Raw genomic sequence first — 19698 nt, forward strand, 5'->3', positions numbered from 1 at the left:
GGCTGGATTCCCCTCGTTAAACAACGTTGACGCTTACACTCCACATGAAAAAAAATGTTATGAAAATAACAGCCCCAAAGAACTTAGATGATGACTGGATAAGCGGTACGCATATATACGCAAGCGAACCACGCACGTATTTTGAAAAGTACAAGAATATCCAAGCATTTGTGCAGTCCGGGGATTAACTGGCCAATTGCACTTGATTTTGGTTTGGTAAAGTTATCAATACTGACGTAACGGGTTGATCAATAACGTCTGGAAATGGGAAGGAGAGCAACAGAATAATTAACCAATGTGCATCGTCGCATGTTTTATGTTCGTACATTCTCCATTTAAGGAGAATGGTTTTCAAAATAGGGCACTTTCAGCACCGTCACGTCTAATTCTGCTCCACTTATAAATGTATTCATAGACGTAACGTAATTGCTTTGAGAAAGTTAAAGTATTTCTTGACGAATCGGTCCTGTTCAGACAGCCATTTGCCCCTAACGTGAAGAAAGACACTTCTACTTGTTTTAATAGGTGACGTTTTGAACACGAAGAGATGCTCACTATCCTTTATGTAAGATAGACAAGAAACCAATGGTGATTTTGATCCAAGCCACTCTTCTAAGGGCTTATTAAGGTTGTCACGCCTGAAAAAGTGGCTAATTATAAATAGGCTACTGCTTTATTCTTTTGATTTATGAATATGTATGATTTATGAATATGTAATTTCAAAATCACAAAAAACATTTTCTAACCACCAAACGTACTCAAGGTGAAGATGTTATATTTAATGATTATGTTAAATACATTACCGTATTGTATGAAACACCTACACTTCATTCACAGGCTACATATATTAGTTTTTTCCCAGAAAAGGAGAAAAAAGTCTAAGAAGTAAAAAATAATACCAGGACCGTTTCATGCATGTCCATGGTTACATGTGAAAATATTAGTTACTTTTTGTTTTTTGTGAAAAATATTAATATTGCTAATTTCTATACAACCACGGCCAATAGTAAGCAACATTAGTGCATATTATGTCAGTTTTCATATAATTCGCTGTTTCATATTATTCGCTATTTTTCACTGACTTCAAAGAAGACACCGTATTTATCAGAACGTCTGCTTATTCCTCATTTGACATACTTAATGCAAAAACTCTTCTCCTGGTTGTTAACGACACTTGCTCCCTCTTGTGGAAGCCCGGGTTTGGTTCATTGGAATGTCAAACGCCTTATTGTCAATATAGGTTCTCAAAAATGAGGATCACCAAGTAGTTTTACACTACAGAAACTGAATGTCCCTACACACGACACATAATTTAAAGCAGATTTTTCCCTTAGTGCTAGCACATACACAGTCCATATTATATGGTATGCCCTACAGAATCTGCAAAGTATTTTTGTTTGCCAAGACTTTCAGGTACGTGTGACCTGATTTAATCAAAATCGTCTCATTTTAAGATAATAATCCAGTTCTCGGTTAAATATTATGGAAGCACAGAACTGAGCAATTACAACGGGAACACATCTATCATTTTTCTTTTTTTCTATTAAAGCCAAACAAGACCTATAAGTCAAGACTATCTTTAGCTTGAAACGCTTTTGCACTTTACAAACCTCCTAAGGGATATATTATAGGTGCTTATTAAAAGTTTCAGTTTTATTGCCTTTTATTTATGGCTTCAGGGGGAATAGAGTAGATCAGTCTCATAAGAAGGCAATAATGTGTCCTGTTTTCATATGGTTCATTGTTACATTTGAAATTTAAATAAGTGTTGATATACAAGGCAGATGCACCAACACATATTACTTTTGTTCAAATCTAAATATGGAAATATTTTGAGGGTGTGCACCACCCCCATGTCATTTGCACAGAACACTGAAATAATGAGAGTTCTATGTTTTCAGAGATTTCCGGGCAGTGCAACATTTCCCAAAGCTTGAGGTGACTCACTGGGATTTGGTGATATGAAGTGGCTGGGAAGTTTGAATAAAACTTAATACTGACACACAGTGTTGTCTCTGACACACACCACTATATGTTGCCAGTAAACTGTAATTTTTTATAATTATTATAAAATTGCAGAAAATCAGCTTTTGGACGCATTCCTGAAAACAACAATTGGCTATATTTGGACAAATAATTCCTGGAATATTTAGAAATACAGCTGAACTCTGATATATTGATTGTTTCATGAGTCCAAAAGGCATCATGGTGGGTGAATGTTGTCTGCATGGCTGCAGCAGCACATATCAGTGCAAAGTACTGACATCAACCCATTCTGTCTAAGTAGATTTGAACGTCTCAAATACACAGACAGTAGTATCTGTAGTATATTATACCTACTCATATCATATAATCACAGTGGATCAGTAACACAAAAAATCCTTAAATGAGTAATATCTCTTTACTCATGAGTGGTAGTTTTGACTTTTCCACAAACTCAGGTGTTTCACTTCTTACAACCTTTAGCTAATATAATAATAATATAATATAAAGTAAGCCATGGTCTTTAGAAACGCGTTGCACAATTTCTAGGGACTCAACATTTTTAGACACTTTTTAATTACATTTCTCCTTTATTAAGGCAGTTGTCTTAGATTCCTAAACATGCATAAATGTAAATCTTAAAGAGTTTAATTGGCAGAGGGGAGCATTACACCAAACACCTTTACAAGTTCTCATACAAAGACTCTGACCCCTTGATCACACTGCCATGCTGTTGACACAAGTGAAATCTCTTTTTGGGCATAATTGGTCTATATGCAGTGATTTCCCCACAGCCAGAGCATGTAATTTCAGCCAAGCCATTAATACACTCAGTATTGTGTAGTCCATAATAATCAGTGTACGAGCAGTGAAGTGACATCCCTGGAGGGTTAGGGGTTCCCATGGATTGTGGATTAAGCAAAATCATGAGGAAGGTTCAGTGTTGTTTCCATGGAAAGCACAGACAGCCCAAGGCAGCAAAACGGACATAAAAATAGTTCTGGACAGGCTACCACTTAAGGAACTTTTTCTACCAGTGTGGGCCTTTGCTTGACCTGGTAAACTGGTACAGATTTGTACGTAGCACATGAAGTATTCAAGAGAGAAAAACACTTTAATAAGAAACACAATTTCTTTAACAGCACTGAAGTTTCACAAGATATTCATACCATTCTGTGATGTGCCAACTGTTGTTTGTGTAATGCCATGTATGAAAACAATTCCCTTTCCTGAACTGTAAACATACAAGTTATACCATGGTTTGGCTTCAATGAAATGTGAATTCCTACCTGAAACAGTGAGATGATTTTCAAAGCTCTGTGATATACCTGTAAGGAGACAAAATTAACCTTTATGTCCAGGTGTCAAAGGACAGGACCATGGAGGGGGGGGGGGGGGGTCCAGGATTGTCATGATGCATGCAACAATCTGGAATAAGTGCACAGGGGTTTCTGTAATTATTAGAACATTGGCCAGGAGACTGACACCTCCAGCCGGGCCTCAGTCAACTCAAGGACAACACTCAACGAAAGCACAAGCTTGGTATCCTGCTCTTCCTCTCCTCTCTGGTGTTGCCATGTTTTTCTAGTGTCTGGCTACTGTGACATTACAGAACAAGCAATGTCTCTGGCATTGAGTTTAGCTGCAAATACTCTGTACTAGAAATACTTTGTAGTGTTTCTTTTTTAGCTGTCAGTCTTTCCTCAGTAATACCCAATTTCAGCTTTTATTTAATTGGTGTATGCTGATGTTTTTATTTTCTTTATACATCTTACATTATTCGTGACTTCTTTTTACAACTGATTTGATTAAAGTTTGTTAATGTTTCATCCATATGTATGTATCTGTGGTAAGAAAAGTTCTAACAGCTAAGAAAAGTACTCCCTTAAAAGTGAGTGATCAAAATTTCTTTCAGATTTTTTTTCTTTCAGTGCGAAAACTATTTCTATAGTTACTTCTAAGCAGTCATTAAGTGTGTTTCATTCAGAGCATTTTGCACAGTTGGATGGCCGCTCCGTTTTTTCAGTTATTTTTCTCAATTTTTTAAAATAATTCTGAGCTCCAACATCACATAGAAAAATACTGCACATATAGTTTTTTGTTTTATTCATATAACAAGCAGTATTTCTACATGTGTCCTATGTACACAAGGCATCTAATCTTAACTTGGCAAGAAAATAGCATAAATTATAAGCACGGCATCAGAAAATGTGGTTATGTACCTTGCTCAAGGATATACTGGCAGAAAGAAAATGTTAAAGCAGGACTCTAGTAGGTGAAGCAATCAGTTAACCTGCAGGTTCTGCTGCTCAGGCCAGAAACACCTGCGTCCAGTCATGTCTACCATGCTTGAATTCTTGGCTGACCTCATGTTTGTTCCACAAAACATGTTCCAGTGTAGAATAAATGGCCACAGCTGTCTACTGCAGCATGATAATTATACGAGAGTATTAATATGTGAGTGCATGAGTACATATACATTTACATATTTGTTTTTTTCATAACAAAAAATAAAATAATGAATAATGCAATAACAGAAGTACACAAAGGGGGCTTCAAGGCCCTCTACCCCAATAACACAGCTCATAAAAAACTCATGAGTAGGTACATACAGGTTATAGATTGCAAACATCTGTAAATATATATATACCGGGTATATGTATTTGCACTGTTAGAAGTGTTAGGACAGGTAGATGGGAACATCAATCTGTGTAACATATGAAGGGTTAATCTGATATTTAAAATAATCTAGAAACTCTTTTTTAAGCACTCAGGAGTGAGGTAGCCCAAACAGAAGGATATCAAACCGAGCATGTTGGCTTTGTTCTCTATACAGACATCTCCAAGTGTCCTAAGGTATAAGATCTGAGGTGTCTTATGGGGTAGAATGCTCAGCTTGAGAGGAGAGAGGGGCAGTGCCTCGCAGGACGTGGACTACATGGACTAGAGCTTTTTAATTGAATTATCCTGCTGCAGGGAAACAGTGAAGAAATCACATCAGATGAGTCACATGACACAATACTAATTGACCATCGTATAGAGCTAGTGGCACTTTACATGTTCTCTGCCCAAAGTGCTACAAAAGATGGCACTTTAATTCTTATCAGGATCATGTCAACGCTAATGACTGTGTAAGGCGAGCACTGTAACAGTAAGTCTGACCTAATTTGTTGTCAGTGCCACATAATGATCAGTTTTTGTATTTATCCAACTGCAGATGATACAAACCAACAACGCAATGGAGAAAACCCAACATCCATCTCTCTGATCTAAATTAAACTTCAGCCGCAAATGCACTGCAATATATATCTTCTCCGCTGTGTGTTTGAACCCCATTTGCTGGTACTGAATACCCCCTTCAGTCAGGTCTCCTATGACAGACAAGGGGGGTCATGCCTGCTGTTGGCTACCTGGATATGCATCATGAAATATTTATAGCAAAGGGGTAGGACAAGGATGGGAAGGGAGACTATATAAAATCATAACTGTCCCCATCTGCTTCATGAGCTGCTGTTTATCGTGGAATCCTTCAACCGCAGCTATGGTGAGTGCATTTTATCTTTAGAAAGGTCTTACTGTCAACATTAACATTTGGAAACCTTTAAATCTTGAGAATTTTTCTCCTTTCTGTTCATTTCATTGTGATTACACTTTCAGCCAAATAATTTCATGGATTTTAGTTTTGACTTTCTGTTTTGTAATGAAGAAAAATGTTTCTGATAGATAACCTCATGGGTTAAAAATCATGGTTTTCTGAGGTTTATATATCAAGTCTATTCTAGACCCCTGTGATAATCTATAAAAAACATTTACGACAACATATGTCAAATAATTCAAGTTTTCAAGCTGTATTTCTTAATAATTGTGTGCCATTGCCCAAGAAATTTCTACTTCTTTAGAATGGTGGCTCATACTCACTCTTTACACAAGCAAAACTGCCATATTTTTGTGGAAAGCCTACAGTTCTTTGACCCCTATTTCTCCAGAGCAGCTGTTAGGACGTAATCCAGCCAGCCGCAACAAGCAGCTGTCTCGGCTGCCACAGATCTAAGGGCATGATGTCACAGAGCAGAAACGCATCCTCCGCTGTTTTCCTGATGCTGTGGCAGCCATGTAAATAGTTGAGAATAATCCCTGTCTTCATGGGATTACCACTCAAATGCTGTGCAAAGCTGGGCCTGTCAGAACCACAGCATAATCCCGCATCTGATCCACTGGCTGAGTCTGACAGAGCACCACTCCCTCACTGTGCTAATTATAAACCACACAGGCCACACAAACATTTCTGGTATAATACACTAAAGCTCTTGAACCTGAAATAGGCCAAAAATGTGTGCAACATGAACATCGAACCAACATGCTTGATTTGTCCTTTTTTCCACCTAGGCATCTAAAAAAGCAAAGAAAAGGGCAGAAGGGCCCAACTCCAACGTATTCTCTATGTTTGAGCAAGCACAGATACAAGAATTCAAAGAGGTACAATTCATTAATGGTACTATTGAACTTACACAAATTTCTCTATATGTACTTGGGTTTCCCTAATGTCTACCCCTTGGCTGTGGCTTTACATTTAACACTTTGTGGTCTGTATTTAGCATTATTGGTGAATAATTCAGAGTCTGTCAGGTGCCATTACAGCAGAGTGATTTACACCCTGAACACACACATAGACACAAACACAACACACACACACACACACACACACACACACACACACACACACACACACACACACACACACACACACACACACATACTGTCAGCCACCTGAATCTTGGGTGGAAAATAGAGAAGGACAGACATTCTTCTAAGTATCAAGGCGACCATGGAAAGAGCACGACAAACAGGATAAATGTGAAGCTAATCCAAAATGGCAGTGACTCACACACACACACACACACGCGCGCACACACACACACACACACACACACACACACACACACACACACACACACACACTTACTTTCCCTCCTCTCTCACCTACACACAACACACCTAACCACAAACACATCAACAGTTCAAAGGATGGCAAAAGACAGCAGAAGAAAAACAGTCAGCCTTAGCTCCTTAGCTACAAAAAAGAGACAAAGCATCACAGAGAAAAGTTGGCAGTGTTTATGTGGAGAGGTAGGAAAAAGAGCAGCATTGCACTTGACTTCCTCTATGGGAACACATCTCTCTCTCTCTCTCTCTCTTACTCTTCCTCTCTCTCTCCCCATCCCCCTTTTAACTACTACAGGCCTTCACCATAATGGACCAGAACAGAGATGGATTCATCGACAAGAATGATCTGAGAGACACATTTGCTGCATTGGGTGAGCTGGCTAGGCTTGCGATAATCCCTGCAGTGTTATGGTCCCCCTGCTTTGTGACTGAAAAGTCTCTGTGAGCAGCAGCTCTGACCCCTGCTGGTCACTCTGATGGTGCAGGTCGGCTAAATGTGAAACAGGAGGAGATTGATGAGATGCTAAAGGAGGCTCCTGGACCCATTAACTTTACTGTCTTTCTCACCATGTTTGGGGAGAAACTCAAAGGTAAGGAAGACCTAGAAGGTGGACTCTGACAATACTTGGGAATGCGACAGCTACAAGCCCAAGACATGAAACCTCTATTTATCTAAAAATCAAAAACTTTAAAAGTAACCACAAAACATACTTACACGAACAAAGCAGCCAAAATGAATGATGTGAAAACACATTACAACAAAATTATTTCCAAACTAAATATTTGGAGTGTGTATCCACTATACGTGCTGCATTTCTGTGATTAGGTGCAGATCCAGAAGAAACCATCCTCAATGCTTTTAAGGTGTTTGACCCTGAAGGGAAAGGATACCTGAGGAAGGATCTGTGAGTATCCAGACTGGATCAGTGAATTATCAAGAGAAGATACGGAGCTCAGGTCCCCTCCCTTGCCCACTTGGCTTCACTGTGTGCTCAATTACTATTGAATCTTTGTAGCCTCTAAAGATATTGCAGCCAACTATGAACAAAACTGCGTGTATACATAAATATGCATTTTATTAGGATTATACAATGTTAACTATTCATTGTCTTTCTATAGTGTGACTAAGATGTTGATGACCCAGGCAGACAGATTCTCACAGGAAGAGGTGTGACAACTTATTAATCTTTCATAGTTTTCATATTACATTTTGTAAACTCTCTGCCATGACATGACATATGTATGAGCATACTGTTATCAGAATGTGTACTGCAGTCACAATTGGCCCTTGCAGACTTCCAGTGTCTCCGTCTGTTCAGATGGAGCAGATGTTCACTGCTTTCCCACCAGACGTGGCGGGTAATCTTGACTACAAGAACCTTGTGCACATCATCACACATGGAGAAGAAAAGGACCAGGAGTAAAATAAATAAATTAATTAAGAATAAATAACATGAAATAAAACCAAAATAAAATTTGTTAACTAGATTAGCGGATTCCTATTTCTTGTAAAATGCTTTGTTTGTGTAATTTGATTTTGTGACATTAATAGATAGATAGATAGATAGATAGATACATACTTTATTGATCCCGAAGGAAATTTAGCACAGTAAGAAAGTATTACGTGTAAGGTTCATTAGCATAATATGAACACTATTAAAAGTGGGTTACAATATGCACGTAAATAAGTAACATTTTTAAGAATCTGTAGTTACTTACCTTGTACTTTTTACCTCTACTCATAGTCAGAGTATTTTGGGAATAAGCTTGTGTTAGGTTGGGTGGTGTACAAGTACAAGTACATTTTGAGAGAGAACTCAGTTCTTCCTTCTCAGTACATTTCAAAACCATTTCAAAATCAGTGTTGTTGTTGCTGTTGTTTGTTTTATATAGTTTACGTGTACTTAGCGCCTCATAAAGGGCTAGTTAGGGACGGACATCCTCTGAGATACAGGCCCAGAGCTGCACTTCTACAAGTCACGAGTGAATAGCTGCTTCCGTATTTTATGATAATCCAGTATTTATTATCCCTGCAAAAAAACAAAAAACAGGTAGGAAATGACCCTGATAAATCATGAGCTATATCTGAAATTGCGGACTGTGCTCTGACTGCTGTGCTTATAAGCTTGCAAATACTGGTAAGTTGCAAATGTCTCAGAGTATATACTGTATACACCAGTATAGTGATACCAGTTCATATTACTGAAACGTACGTGCTCATGACGGCTATTCCGAACAATAGCCGTCATGAGCACGTCATGTATAACCTAACAAATTTAAAATATAATAGCTAAATTGTTTGAATTTAATTGATAGATACATAGTCAATATATAAACATAAAGTGTTCCCTCTTTTATTTCGGCCACCGACTATTTCACCTCCTTCTTTCTGTGGTGCATGACGGCATGGACGTAATTTTGATTTCAAAAGTGGGGGGGACATAGATTCGTCGCTATTTAAATATTTGGTTTTAACCGTAAAAACTGGGGGGGACGAAAGCCGGCTTTTGAAAAAGCCCCAAATTACGTCAGTGCATGACGGGTTTATAAATGTCCTCTAAATCGCACGAACTTATCGGTGAATTTAATGCAGCACCCGGGTTCTTTTAAGCATACTATATTAATGCGTTTTGCAGTGTGAAAATACTAATCGCTAAGACATACTAAAAAATGGTAGGATGGAAGAACCGGATTACACACACGAGCATGAAATGCAAAGTCAGCAAGGCTGGCGAGCCAGTGCACATTCTGGACGGGGCTAATAAACGAGGGGAGATCTACCCATGGCCTATTGGTTAAAAAAACACTTCTTGGTGCCTTTTAATACCTGCCAAAGATCAAGAGCGTGTAACCATGCACTCAGTAAAGAACATTCTACAATGTTGAAACATATGCTTCACACTGAGTGAGTTGGAGAAACGTTTAAAATAGATATTTTAGTTTTTTTGCTTTAAATACATCTAGGAGCATGTACCTTTATACCTTTCTTTCAGTAAAATTGTGACTTGAACTTGAATGATGGCCATATGTATTTCTGCTGCCTCTGTGTACGTTTAATAAAACATTCTCGTTTGTGTTTTGCTTTTACTGGTTTAAATCCATTTCATTGTACTGTACTTAGATAAAAATAGTTTTGTTCAATATGCCAATAAAAGTTCGCTCGGTGATATATGATATGGTCTCTACTGCCACCTACTGTCTCAGAAATTAATGGTTGTATGTTGAGGATGGTTGATAATGTAAAGCATAGGTAGCAAAGTATCTAAATACTTAAAGGTCTTATAATGACAAACATAAATTTGTGACCAAATGCCACTGTAAATAGTTTCCTGTAATTAGAAATATAGAAATACTTTCAGGAGTGGATGGATGGATGGATGGATGGATGGATGAATGGATGGATGGATGGATGGATGGATGGATGGAGTAAATGACAGTATGCTGAGATTGTGACTATTCCTAGTGTAATATGAATGGTAAATCATTTGAGACGATTAGAGGTGTGTTGTGTGTGTATAAATGTTGCACAGTTTAATGATTTAGTTTTTTGCATATTTCTGAGTGAGATCCACTTTTGAATTTCAATGTATTTCTAAGACTTACAAATGTCAATTAATACTGTACCAGAATAATCAGTTTGTTTGAAAGACAGTATATCAATAGTCAACTAACCAATCAAACCAACGAAGAAAAAAAATACCACGAATATTGTACAGCCTCATTTGTAAAAATATGTTAATAAAACATGGAATGTTGAGCTACATCACTTTATCACCAATGTAACCAAAGTTCTGGAATTCTTCCCCCACAAAGTTACCTGTGCTGTGCTGTTGGTAAGTAAGTAAGTAAGTAAAATACATTTATATAGCACTTTTCACAGGCACAAGCCACAAAGTGCTTTACAACGGAAAATAAAATAAAATAAATCAAAGACACAAAAACACACACTATAAAACAGAAATAAAATACAGTGTACAAGGTCAACGGCTGCAACCTCCACCACTAACTAAACGCCTGCGTAAAAAGGAAAGTCTTTAGCTGTTTTTTAAAAGTATCTACAGTGTCAGCTGATCTTAAATGTGGAGGAAGTGTGTTCCACAGTTTTGGAGCAACCACCTTAAATGCTCGGTCTCCACGAGTCTTTAGACATGAGCGTGGCACAGACAGTAAACTCAGGTTGTTTGACCTGAGTAATCGTGATGAAGTGTAGGGGTGGAGCAGGTCAGCGACATACACAGGAGCTGTGTTGTGTAGTGCTCTGTATGTTAAAGTTAAAATCTTGAACTGGATCCTGAATTCTACAGGAAGCCAGTGTAAGGTCACCAGATGGTGTTCATTTGACGCTCATACAGAACAGCGCACATCCAAAGACCAGCCATTATCCATACAGTATGTATCTGTGCAAATAATAACAAATCAATATTTTAATAATCGACTTGCAAAATTTTAATTTGCTGTAAAGTGTGTACCGTGCATGCAAAATACACTGGTAAAGAACAACGACATAAACAACATGTCAATACAAAACATAATATGATAACGAATACATATAAATAATAATAAAATGATAAATAAATGCTCATTAAAGTATCATGGGGTTGTGTCTTAAACCGGAGATAAAGGATAAACCCCCGTGTAATAATGATGACGGGGCCCACGTTGCGTAAGCCCTAATGACGTCAGACCCGTCACGAGACTGTAGTAGTTGGTGTCTCAGTGAGCGTCTAGCTAACTGGCTAACCGCATTCTTGTGTCATCAGGAACCCCGGCGTTTAGACGATTAAAGTATGATGTCCGGTGTATGAGGATAGTTTAGTAAGTTGAGGTGTTCGTTTAATTAGTTACCGTGAGCGGGGAAATAAAGACCGCTCCGCTGGACGCTGGGTTATCGTACGTTAGCTCGCCAGCTAACCAGCCCGTGTTCTCGTCCGTGGGGACCAACACCGTGGAGCGGCGTTGATTAACCACACTAGCCCCGTGGTAGGTGAGCGTGGTCGGGGCGAGCGTGGTCGGGGCTAGCCCCGTGGTAGGTGAGCGTGGTCGGGGCTAGTGTCCGCATGATGTTGTCCGTACTCTCGTACGGTAGACTCGTCGCCAGGGCGGTCATCGGCGGTCTCTCCCAAACAGACAGCCGCGATTACAGCCTGGTGTCGGCTAGCTTTGGGTATGGGAAAGATTTTCGGAAGGGGATATTAAAGAAAGGAGTGTGCTACGGCGACGACGCCTGCTTCATTGCTCGGCACAGATCCGCCGATGTCTTGGGTGAGTCTTTTATACTAGATAGCTAGTCACCCCAAAATAGAGAAAACCCCTCGTTTCTGCACCTCATCTGTAGACAGATTCATTAGTGCACTATCTCAGATGTACTAGGACAAAGGTCAAGGGGTTTACTTACCAAATCCAATTGCAACATGTTATTGGCAAACTAAATAAAATGTTTGGTTAGTCTGTCAAGACTGTCTTGTCTAGAACATTTCACACACATTTAAACAGAACAGTGAACATACCTTTACTAGTAAACCTTGTGCACTGGTATGAATGATAATTTAACTGACTAAAAATCAGGGATCTCATGAGTGTTCATCATCTGCATTTGATTTGTCTATGTCAAATTGCGTATTGTTCTAAAAAATCAACTAGTAAGCTAAGAAGCCAACAGTTTCCTTGTACTTTAACATTTAAAGATATTGATCCATAGTACATTTTTTTCTGGAAGTTAGGCTACTTATTAGCACTTAGCTTAGTTGTTTTAGGCAAAATCCCACAGTTGCCACTGTCCAGATCATGAAAAAAAGCAAAATATACAAGAACGTTCCTTGTATGGTCATAAAAGCGAATGAATTTTGTATGTCCAGGGACGCAGGAAGACTTGCCTTTTATAGAATTTCTCTTATTTGTTCATTCTTAGGATGTAGTTAAGGCTTTAAATTACTGTAACGTAAAGGGGCAATAAGTAGTTTTAATTAATAAGTAATATTTTCTATAATGTGCATCTCACATGAGATGAAGAATCAAATTGCTTTGTAGTTCTTAAATGAACCAGCCCCATAGAACAGGAGCACCGCATTAAGGTTGCCATGTTGAAATAATTACTTATTGCTCCTTTAAGAATAACTTTTCTTTCTTTCTAACTTTTCTTTTTTTAACTTTGCATTGCAGGTGTGGCTGATGGAGTGGGTGGCTGGCGTGATTATGGAGTAGACCCTTCTCAGTTCTCTGGAACCCTAATGAGGACATGTGAGAGGCTGGTCAAAGAAGGACGCTTCGTGCCCACTAACCCAGTGGGAATCCTCACCACCAGCTACTATGAGCTCCTTCAAAACAAAGTACCTCTACTAGGTGAATGATTATCTCTAGGCTTTATTCCCATAGACGAGGTTGGCATGAGATAGAGGTCCTGTTAGTTATATCAAAGGGTTTTGTTTACGACACACACACATATATATATATTGCATATTATGTACTGAGGTGTGTATTTGGTGTAAGATACAATTGTTTTTCAGACCCAACTAATAAGGATATTTATGGTTTTTAGTCACCTTCGGCAAGAAACAAATTGAAAGCTTGGACAAATAAACGGTGGCATATACTTTAAATTAGGCTGGTTGCGATACCAGTATTTTGATGTTGATACCATGTGTACTATCTCAATTCTTGTTACCAAAATACCATGGCATAAAACCAACACAACAGGTTAAACTACACACAGGGCTCATGAGGTCACATGAAAAGACCAGTAATTAGCTCATCTCAAAAAAAAAATTCAACGAAACATTTCACTAATCACTTAAGGTTCCCTAGCATTGCGTTTAACTTTGCTAACCTAGTCTTTTTGACTCTTTGTTGAGGTTAGTTTGCTGGAAAAAGATGGAATAAGAATAAGTTGCAGTGTTCACAGTGAATAGATTTATAACCACTTTTGCATACTGCTTTTGTCGTATCCATTGGCTGGCTGTCTTCATCAGCAATGTAAGCAAAATATGCTCTCACTTGGATCCTTGAATTCTTTCTTCCCACAAGTCACATGATGCAACGTCTTTTTATTTTTGCCGTAGCCATGCTACCTAGCTAGCTTGATTATTGCTCCTCGCTGTTCAAGCCAGCTGGCCCATGTGAGTCAAATTAACATGTCCATTTGATTATCTTATCCAGAATTCTGACTCAGTTCCTCAGACTATATTTATTATTAAAAGCATTGAGAAATAGATAATCAAATGAATTGCTACATTGTAGAATTGAAAAGGCACTTTCCATGCCTTGTGCAATTTTAAATAACAGGGAGATACTTATTTCTTTACATGTCTCTTGACTTTTGTAGAACACAGAACACCATAGTTTAAATAAAAAAATATTTCAAATTAAAGCTAACCACTTGATATTTGACCTTCAAGAGATTGTTTCTTTGAGCAGATGTCTGTTTAGGCAGGGGAGGCTCCCCATGGTCATGATCTCTGTCAGAGAGTGATGTTCTTGCCAAGCCAGACTGGAAAATGCACACACTTTTGCTGATTTTTCATTCACCAATATGTGGAGTAAAGTAAACTCCAACTGTAGGGAATAGGAAGTGTTTGGTTTGTAACATTCCATACCATGGGACATTTAGGCATTGTATTTGGTTTTTAGGAATTGGGTTTTTTCTTTTCAGTAATCCATAGATGGGCTTTACCAGGATTTATTAAATGTAACATTTTATTACTGTGGGCAAAATGATATTTTGTGGGCAAGATGAGTCAGAAGCGGTGGGGCCTCCAAAAATGAATTCAGTACTCAGTAGGGTACAACCCGGCTACAAAACTGCTGCTGAGTCGTGATTTGATTTGTATCACTAAAGGTTTTTCTCTCTTTCCATTCTTGCACATCTTTGTCTTTAGTATTTGAAATTTTGACTGTTACATCCCTTCAGGAAGCAGCACAGCCTGCATAGTGGTGCTGGACAGACAAAGCCATCAGCTTCACACAGCAAATCTGGGTGATTCGGGATTCCTGGTTGTTCGGGGAGGGGAAGTAGTCCATAGGTCTGATGAGCAACAGCACTATTTCAACACCCCGTTCCAGCTTTCAATTGCCCCCCCAGAAGCAGAGGGCTCTGTCCTTAGTGACAGGTAAGGCACTTTGGTTTTCTCTCCTTTCCTTTCACTTCTACAAGTTGTGCATTACTCTGCTGTTGGTTGGGTTGAATAAGACATAGAATAAAAACTTTATTAGCTTCTCCTGGTGAGACTCCAGCAAATCAACCTTTACTGAATTTATGTACTCCTCTGATGGGAAGGCAGTCAGTTGAGTTGCTAAATTGTGAACAATACTTAAACAAAGGACTTGATTACATCTTAATACATGATTTTACTTTTTCCTCTCTCGAATCACACATGGTTTGTGAAGTCACTGTTTAACAATTACGTTCAAGGAATTATGGCACCTTGCTGCAACAAGTTTTTCTCTCGTAGACATCTTGACATAACAGACTAACGGACTACATGGTTTACAAGCACAGCAACATGGCCGTGTGTTGCTGAATCTTGTTGTAGCATTGTGCCAAGAGCCATGCTGTGTCTGGTCGTTTAGGGAATTTTAATGGACGGGGAGAGCACGGGACTGTTGCCAATGACGATATTCGTTCAAAGTCTAATCACACACAGGGGCGGAACAGAGGCCTTCCTGATATTAACCAATCCTGTTTCCCTTCAAGGAGATTTTTTTAAAAGACATACTTTTAATGTTAGCTTCAGCCTCCCATGCGTTCTTATTAGGGTTGTCCCGATCCGATCCAAATATCGCCGCCGATATTAGCAAAAAATGCGTATCGGTATCAGATCGGCAGGCACGAGAAAATGCCGATCCAGACTCCCGATCCAGTTTTTTTCCCGATCCGGGTTTTCCAGCGCACCCATTTAGATAATCCATTCCAGTTTTTGCTGTGGTTTTGCCAGTGAGAGTAAAATCAGGTCCGCATTTTCCAGCACACCTTCAGCACACGAGCATAGCGTCTCCCCAATTTAGCTCCGCGGCATCTCCTAACCATTAGGACCGCCGTGTAAATTTTAAGTTATTGGTAAAAATGTCAGTTGTGTGGGATTATTTTACCTTAAAGGATGACAAAGATGAAGAGGTAGAGTGCAACACATGCCACAGTAAAGTCAAGCGTGGTGGTAAAGCTGTAAGAACTTTTAATACAACCAATCTAATCAAGCATTTAGCGAAATACCACCATAAACAACATGACGAGTTTCTAAAGAAAACCGAAGACAAAAAGAAAGGTCCTACACAACTAACACTGGCAGAAACGTTTGAATTGAAGGGAGTGTATAGATGGGGATGGAGCAGCAAAGTGTGGAGTAGAAGGCATTTTGCTCATAATTAGTTTACGATATGTGCACGGATTTTTTTAAAGCTTTGGTTTACACTTGTTCAAGAGCACTGATGGTTGTTAATGTTAATAGACTATTTGTTATGCTGGGTGAACTTGGTTGCTGATGTCCTAGTTAAAATGCACAGCTTTCAGGCATCATTTCACATTGACCCATGAATAAAACCATACAAAGAAATGTCTACAATTACCTCATCCAGAACTGACCAAGCTCTCAGTGACACCATGTTCTATTTGTGGTTTGGCTACATGATTAACATGAAGAATCTGACCAAGCCTGTGGCACTGCAGCCAAGGTTCATCTTTACTTAATTTACTGTTTGCAAAGAACATGGCCAGGTCTTTAGGTAGCTTTATTCTACTCCATCTTCTCTTTATTTCTAAACTCAGGCAATATCTCAGCTCATGCTTGTTTAATTAATTTATGAATATGGATATTAATTTGGACAGACTTGGCACAAATAGAGACTTTGACAGCCAGTTTTCTGAGTTGGAACATAATAGTTGCTGTCCTTCCAAGAATTGTACTTGACACTTCATCACAGGTCTATAAATGTAAACTCATGCAGTAGAATATGTAACAAGCAATAAACATGGGATGAACAGGTCATTCAATACTCTTAAAGAAGGTGAAAATCACAAGCTGACCTGACAGAATTCTTTAAGAGGTTTTCATATTGTGGAAAGCAAGGGGATTGTTGAGACATTTGCAGAAATACCTGACATTATGGAACAGCTGCAGGAAGTCAGGAAGTATACCTTTACAAATCGAGTCACATTTTCTTGTATTAGTGTATCTGAAGGTAGTTCATTTTTAATTATGTTGATTTTCTAAACTTTCATCAGAACATTTCTGTTAATGTGTACAAAATTAAATAGACACAAATATTTCTTATTTGTTCAAAATAATAAACATCAGTAGTGTGCTGTAATATTTTGTATTTGCACATTACAAGCAATAGACTCCCAATATTGGATGATTATTATCCTAATATATTTTGATATCATTCAAATGTTTTGGACTTTTAATGTATGTGGACTTGTAAACAAATATTCCGGTGTGCTGTGTAACACATAAAGGTTGTCATTCAACGATGATGCACATTTGGCAATGTCTAAATAGATTCGATGTTGACAGATATCACTTGTTTAACATATTTATGCTTGAAAACTGCCAAGATATTTTCATCTGCTTTTAATGGATTCAGACCCCTACTGTGACAATCATGTATATGTATTTTTTCTTAGTCCTGAAGCTGCTGACAGCTCATCCTTTGATGTCCAGCTAGGAGACATTATCCTCACAGCCACAGATGGACTCTTTGACAACATGCCAGACTATATGATATTACAAGAACTCAAAAAACTTAAGGTACTGGACTGATGTTCACAATTTCTAGAACCATATCAGGAGGTTTCAGCTGGGTTGTTAATTTTATGTAACTGACTGTTTCAGAACACCAATTATGAGAGCATCCAGCAGACGGCAAAGAGCATTGCAGAGCATGCCCATGTTTTGGCATATGACCCCAATTACATGTCACCTTTTGCACAGTTTGCATGTGACAATGGACTGAATGTAAGGGGTGAGTAATGATCTTTCAAATGCAGCATTTACAAAATCATAAATTTGAAAAATATCGCTGAAAAGAATTCCTGCTCGGTTTGACTGCAACAAAGTTGTTTCTTCATAAGGGGAAAGTCTCAAATGGGCCCAGACACTGGCTTTATGCACTTGTGTTTTTATTCCTTAGGAGGAAAGCCAGATGATATCACAGTTCTGCTTTCAATTGTGGCGGAGTACACCGACTGACGCCTGCTTCGACCACAGAGCTCCTCTCGTCTTCCTCTTGTTCACTGAGCTACTCATCACTTCATGCAGGACAGGGAGTTAAAAGTTGGACCTTTGGCAAGGAATGTACTCTAGGTTTCTCTTCTGACTCTCAGTTGGAGCCCCTCGGCGTCTGGGACAAGAGGAAGTGGTGGTGCATTTTTTTGCTATAAATCAGTTAAAAATAAGCTGGTACTTGCACCCCTCTAATTTTCAATACCTCAGTGTTTGTTTTGAATGTGGTAAGAGTTGTTACAGGTGCCTGATCTAAAAAAGGATGATCAGTTTCTGCAAGTCTTTTGAAGAAGAAATAATATGTATGAGTACCAATAAGGTGTCAGATAACAGTTTGAACTGAAGAAAGGGCAAAGTTCAGATGTCAGTGCATTAATATATGGGCGGCACCGTAACATATCTGTTCTTGAGGTACATCGTCATCCAGAGCCGGAGTGGCTAATCGGGAGATTCGGGAGGACTCCCGATGGGCCTGCTCATGTCAATCTCTAGTTTGGGCCGATTGGGAGGGAAAAATAATGTTGGGCCGGATTTGGGCACGAAACTCCCGGTCTGAAAAAAGGGCCCACTCTGGCCCTGTCGTCATCTAAGCAGGGATGTCTCTGGGGAGTCTACAAAAATTAGGTTTTAATTGTTTCAATATGCTAATGGTAAAGCCAAAAGAAGTTGGCTCCTGTGATAAAATAATTTTCATCTACATTCATCTGTAATGTGTCCGTTTTAAAAGCCATCCACCCGAGTTCAGTTCTTGTTAAGCAGCGAGTTTCTGTAAAGCCCAATTGGCTCTAAATGGATGGACTGCATATACAATTAAAATGTTTTTAAGTTCAACCAGTTAACTTGGGTACAAACATCTTTCATAAACATTACAAAGCAGGTACCTTAATCGGTGTTAGTTGGTAAGACTCCTGTTTATTTGGGATTAAATGTTTCAAAGAATGTTTTATTTGGAATAAGGTTGGAACACGGGCCTTGGCTCTGTAACAATCCATAAATTCAGGGTCCAGGGCAAAATTTAAGTATACTAACTTTGCTAAAGAAGACCATTTTAACTTAATTTTAATCTTTTTATATATATATATTTTTTATATTTATTGCATCAGATCATTGTTTCTCCCCACACCACCTAATGTGAATTATGTATTTCTGACAATGCAAGTGACTGCAAAGGTTTAATGTTAAATGAAAGGGGTATTTTCTTGCTATTTCAACTACCTTGGAGGTTCACATAATATTGTGTAAATGTGCACGCGTGTTTGAGAGAAATATATGTATAAGGTATATACAAACTTGTATATTTATGTATGCATTTGGCAAGTGTAGGCTATTACAAGTCAATACATTCTATATGAAAGTAACCTATATTTGATATATTAAGTATGTGGGTTCTGTGTTAAAACAGATTTTCTTTTGTAAACTTAATTTTTTTTTTTTTAAGTATTTACTGTTAACGCACAAGGATAATGCTAGAATCACTGAATGCTAAAAGTGGATATGTGATGGATCATATGATCTAATAAAGATTTATTTTTTTACATTGTGTGCTAGTTTTATCTTATTC

General features: G+C 38.5%; 2 protein-coding genes across 2 annotated transcripts; both read left to right on the top strand.

Moving 5' to 3' along the window:
- The first annotated feature begins 5469 nt into the window (after nt 1–5469).
- myl2b (myosin, light chain 2b, regulatory, cardiac, slow) lies at nt 5470–8415 on the top strand. Its single transcript, XM_077001234.1, has 7 exons — nt 5470–5527; nt 6370–6459; nt 7223–7298; nt 7413–7517; nt 7754–7832; nt 8047–8095; nt 8247–8415. The coding sequence occupies exons 1-7, from the start codon at nt 5486–5488 to the stop codon at nt 8349–8351; spliced, it is 546 nt and encodes a 181-aa protein (XP_076857349.1). The 5' UTR covers nt 5470–5485; the 3' UTR covers nt 8352–8415.
- A 3196-nt stretch (nt 8416–11611) lies between these two features.
- On the top strand, nt 11612–19672 carry pptc7a (protein phosphatase targeting COQ7 a). The gene is made up of 6 exons (XM_077003463.1): nt 11612–12189; nt 13087–13266; nt 14831–15029; nt 17540–17663; nt 17748–17877; nt 18046–19672. Exons 1-6 carry the CDS (start codon nt 11985–11987, stop codon nt 18102–18104), a joined length of 897 nt encoding a protein of 298 aa, XP_076859578.1. The 5' UTR covers nt 11612–11984; the 3' UTR covers nt 18105–19672.
- Nucleotides 19673–19698: the final 26 nt, after the last annotated feature.

Source organism: Brachyhypopomus gauderio, chromosome 4 (assembly GCF_052324685.1).
Source record: "Brachyhypopomus gauderio isolate BG-103 chromosome 4, BGAUD_0.2, whole genome shotgun sequence".
NCBI classification, from domain to species: domain Eukaryota; kingdom Metazoa; phylum Chordata; class Actinopteri; order Gymnotiformes; family Hypopomidae; genus Brachyhypopomus; species Brachyhypopomus gauderio.